The 4,641-nt window shown below is 62.1% G+C and overlaps 1 protein-coding gene across 3 annotated transcripts in view; it reads left to right on the forward strand.

Annotated features, from left to right (window-relative positions):
- Positions 1–4,641, forward strand: part of NDRG4 (NDRG family member 4) — a 9,309-nt gene that overhangs the window by 660 nt on the left and 4,008 nt on the right. For 2 of the 3 annotated variants that reach the window (XM_010283644.1, XM_010283643.1), the window contains exons 2-6: positions 2,098–2,203; positions 3,488–3,608; positions 3,879–3,941; positions 4,149–4,209; positions 4,503–4,615. In XM_010283644.1, the coding sequence (XP_010281946.1) occupies positions 2,098–2,203; positions 3,488–3,608; positions 3,879–3,941; positions 4,149–4,209; positions 4,503–4,615 (464 nt within the window). Of the gene's footprint in view, positions 1–1,479; positions 1,508–2,068; positions 2,204–3,487; positions 3,609–3,878; positions 3,942–4,148; positions 4,210–4,502; positions 4,616–4,641 lie in introns of all 3 variants that reach the window. The other variant, XM_010283642.1, reaches the window with a different exon arrangement.

The following is a 4,641-nucleotide window of genomic DNA, read 5'->3' on the forward strand; positions in this document are numbered from 1 at the left end:
CCCCTCCCCTCCCCCCCAGCAGCGAGCATCCCTGCAGCAACGGGCAGGGCTGTGGTACCCAGCGGCGCTGCGGAGGCTGCGCCATGGGCAGGGATGTGCCTGGCTGGGCGGGGAGGGCAGGGAGAGCAGCGGAGCAGTGCTGGGGAAGGTGCCACCACCTTGGGCATGTGATTTTGGGGTGGGATTGCAGGCCGAGCTGTTGGGGCTGTGGTGAGGACCGTGGGCATGGGGATGACAAGGAGGCTGCCCTGTGCCCAGGATCAGACCACATGGATGCCTCCTGCTCTGTGACCTTGGGCTGGGCCCTTCCTCTGCCTCAGGTTCCCCTTCTGTTGCTGCGGGGGGATGTCCCCGCTCATCGCCTGCCGCCTGATACAGCCTCGGGGAGCGGAGGGACAGCTGGATGAGGGCTGGGGTCGGGGTGCCCTTGGGGAGCTGAGCATTGTCTCCACAAAGCCCTTGAGCTGCCCTCGGGCGCTGTGTCCCCCCGGGGACAGCGGATCTCGGTGAGGTGAGGGGAAGCACTGCAGTGAGGAGACCCTGTCCTCAGGCGGTTCCTCCCACCTGAGGCCCATGTCCTTCAGAGTCCTTGGCGGCATGTAACCCACGGGAGAGTCCACGCACCCACTCCCCTCCCACCAGCCCATCTGTGAGGCTGCCAGTCCCCGCAGCGAGGACCACGCTGGTTGGGCACCCTGCCAGCGTCCCCTACCCAGCCCTGCTCGGCACGTGATGCTCCTGCACCCACCAGATCCCAGCTCTGAGGTCACTGCCCGTGGGCTGGCTGGCAAGCACGGGCATCCGGAGGGGACCCCTGGTCCCTTGTCCCTGGGCGATGCCTTGGCCGGCACCTGGGCTCACAGCCTCAGTTTCCCTTGCTGGCTGGGGACAATGGCTGTGAAGGTGAGGCTGGAGCCCTCAGGGAAGCTGAGGCATGGGACAGTCCTGGTTTCTCTATGGGAGTACAGCCGTTTCAGACCAAGGGATTTTAAAGTTACTTTCGCTGTTGTTTTGGGATCAGGCTGCAGTATTTCCCAGGGTGGTACCACAGTGAATCCAGGCCAGGTGGGCCATGCCGTGATCCCCCACCCTGCTGCCAAAACTCCTTCAGTCTCAGGCCCTCAAAGATCTCCTGTCCCATCCTCTACCACAGTGTGGTCTGTCTGGTCTCACGATCCTCTTCTCCCAAGCCTTCTTGGATCATCCTATCCCATCCAATCCCATCCCAAACCTCTATCCTTTGATCCCATCCTGTGATCCCATCCCATGATATCCTAAATCCTATTATCCTACCCCTTCCCTTCCCTTCGAGTTGGTGGATGTCGCGGTTTAGCCCCAGCCGGCAACTACGCACCACGCAGCCCCTCGCTCACTCCCCCACGGTGGGACGGGGGAGAGAATCAGAAGAGTAAAAGTGAGAAAATTCACGGTTTGAGATAAAGACAGTTTAACAGGTAAAGCAAAAGCCGCGCACGCAAGCAGAGCAGAACGAGGAAATCCATTCCTCGTTCAGGGGCAGGGGTTCGGCCATCTCCAGGGAAGCAGGGCTCCATCACGCGTAATGGTTTCTTGGGAAGACAGACGCCGTAACTCCGAATGTCCCCTGTCCCCTTCCTTCTTCTTCCTCCCAGCTCTATATACTGGGCATGACGTCGTATGGTATGGAATATCCCTATGGCCAGCCTGGGCCAGCTGTCCCGGCTGTGTCCCCTCCCAGCTCCCCGTGCACCCCCAGTCTTTTTGCTAGCAGGCCAGCAGGAGAAGCTGGACTGTCCTTGACTGCTCAGCAACAACTCAAGACATCAGCACATTAACATTTTCTCATCCCAAATCCAAAACATAGTCTCACACTGGCTTCTGTGAAAAAAATTAAGTCTATCCCAGCTGAAACCAGGACAGTGGACTACGTGATTTGCCCTACCTTCTGCCACCGCTGGGATGCCCAGCGCTGGGGGTTTTCCCAGGGCAGCTGCTCCTCTTTCCATGATGCTCCCGTGGGACCCAGCCTGGGGAAACAGCGGTGAGGGGTGGGATGGCAGGGCAGGAGAGGATGTCTTGGCACAGGCAGGCGTCACCCCGTCTCTCCTCTTCCCCCAGGAACATGACATTGAGACCCCCTACGGGCTGCTGCACGTCGTCATCCGGGGCTCGCCCAAGGGGAATCGCCCAGCCATCCTGACATACCACGATGTGGGCCTCAATCGTGAGTGCTGTCCCCAGGCCATTGGGCACAGGGGCAGGTGGGAGCAAGCATGGGGCTGCACGGGTTGCCGGGATATTGGCCAAAGCCCCTGGCTCAGCTCCTTTGCCTCCTCCCATGGAGGGTCCCCAGGCTGCATTGGGTCTCCCCAGGCATCTGAAAGCACCAGGAGGGTTTGGATGCTCAGACGAACCCAAAGCCCAGGCCTGGCACAGCCGGGACCGCTTGGCCACCCTGGTGCTGGCTGTCCACCTGCCCACGCCGGGCAGGGCCAGGACGTGGGGGATGCTGGCTCGGTCCCCGCTGCTGCTGCCGGCCCGTTGTTATTCAGAGCACAGACCCGGCAGCACGGCGTGGTGGGGGACGAAGGAGACGCAGGATAGCAGGGAAGGAGGGACTCTGACAGGCAGAGGAGGAGGGACCCCAAGCCGGGGCTCTGGACGTGGGGATGCTGCGCTCTCGGTTAGCCTCCAGCCTTGGACCTGCACCCCAGACCCCTGTGCCGGGCTGTGCCCCCCGTCTGAACTGGGTTGCCCAGTGCCCTGTGAGTGGGAAGAAGCATCTCCGTCTCCAGTGGCGGGGGTGGGGGGCATCTCCATCTCCAGTGGCGGCTGAGGCTGAGGCACTGGCATGCTGCGTGAGCTGCCTCACCATCACAGCAGCTCTGTCACGTCCAGGCTGCGTCTGCTGGCTGCAATGGACCTTACAGCCTGCCTCACCCCCACGCTTTGGGAGGGATGTCCTGGCACCGATGCCGGCGGGCAGGACCCCTCCGAGCCCCGGCAATGGCTGTATCTCCTGCAACAGTGGTGGCCTGTTCACAGCAGCACTGGGGCTGTTTCTTTGACTGTTTCCAAGCAGAGAGATTTGCAGCCGTTTCTCAAATCCCATTTTGCTTGAGCCCTTTCTGGGGATTTTGGATAGGGTCGATGATACCCTGGGCAGCTAAGCTTGCCAGGTGGTCCTGCTGCTCTGGGCTTTGCATCCCCCCAACCCCATCTCTCCAAGCAGACGAGGCTCACCCCAAACTTCTCATCCTCCTGGCTGTGTCCATCTAGCCCCATGCCTCCCAACACCAGTAGGGATGCAGCCCTTGCTAACAGTGGCTGTGGTCTCTGCTGTGGGCACAAGAAGCCTGGAGGAAAAGGAATGGGAGGGCTTTGGTGGCATGTCACCTCCTAGTTGAAGGGCAGTGGGTGGGCAGGCAACCTCCCTCCGTGCTCCCCTGGCCCACCAGGCCCCTGTGCTGGGGCGTTTGGTCTCTGATCCCTGCCCGCCCTTTGACAGACAAGCTTTGCTTCAACACCTTCTTCAACTATGAGGACATGCAGGAGATCACGAAGCACTTCGTGGTGTGCCATGTGGATGCGCCGGGCCAGCAGACAGGAGCTTCGCAGTTCCCTCAGGGGTAGGTGCCAGCTTCAGGGGCTCACTGTGCCACCGGGATGTCACCTTCCTGCCTGCAGGGTTGTCACTGCCTGGGCAGTTGTGCCTTGCCTGCAGGTCTCTCCGAACTGTGTCAAAGCCTGTGGCAGCCGACTGGCCCAGGGTGGGCAATGGGGGGGATTTCGGGTGGGTAGCATTTCCCTGCCCACTTCAGGCAGCCCATCTGCCCTATCCCAGCCTTCCCGCTCTGCACAGGTCCTATAACTGCTGTGTGTGCCTCCCTGTGCCGCAGGTACCAGTACCCATCCATGGACCAGCTGGCTGCCATGTTACCCAGTGTGGTGCAGCATTTTGGGTGAGTCGGCCTCTCCTCCATGGCTGTTGGCCGAGGGTGCTAGGCAGGGAGATGGGCAGGAAGCCACGGTTTGGGGCTGGGGGGAGTTGTGCCTGTAATCTGGCACCCTGCATGTCTTCTTGTGCCCCATGCTGTGGGTGGAGGGGTGCCCCAGGGGACCCGTGCTGGAGCTCACCGTCCCCCCATGTGCACCTCTCCGCTTTCCAGCTTCAAGTATGTCATCGGGATCGGCGTTGGGGCAGGAGCCTACGTGCTGGCCAAGTTTGCGGTGAGCCTGGGGCTGGGATGGGCTGGCCCCGATTTGCCTGTACCTGCTGTCAGCCCGGGGCATGGGGAAGAGCAGGAGCTCACGCCCCTGGGCAGGCTGGTGCCACCATGAAGGCTCCTGGAGGGATGGGACCTTGGCGGCCGGGTAGTCTTGCCCCAGATCTCCCATCGCTCCCAGGACAGGGCCACGTTAGCCCCGTGCAACGCCTGTGCAGTGGGCGACGGTGCTGGTGGGGGGCTGCCCTGGGCGCATCTCCCCTTCTCGCTGAGCGTCACCCCTCTTGCTCACTGCAGCTCATCTTCCCCGACCTGGTCGAAGGACTGGTCCTCATGAACATCGACCCCAACGGCAAAGGCTGGATTGACTGGGCAGCTGCCAAGGTGGGCAGGGCCCTGACCCCCACGCCGGCCCTGGCGGGGGCACCGGGGCGTG

The sequence above is a fragment of the Phaethon lepturus genome, unplaced genomic scaffold (genome assembly GCF_000687285.1).
Source record: "Phaethon lepturus isolate BGI_N335 unplaced genomic scaffold, ASM68728v1 scaffold8343, whole genome shotgun sequence".
NCBI lineage: Eukaryota > Metazoa > Chordata > Aves > Phaethontiformes > Phaethontidae > Phaethon > Phaethon lepturus.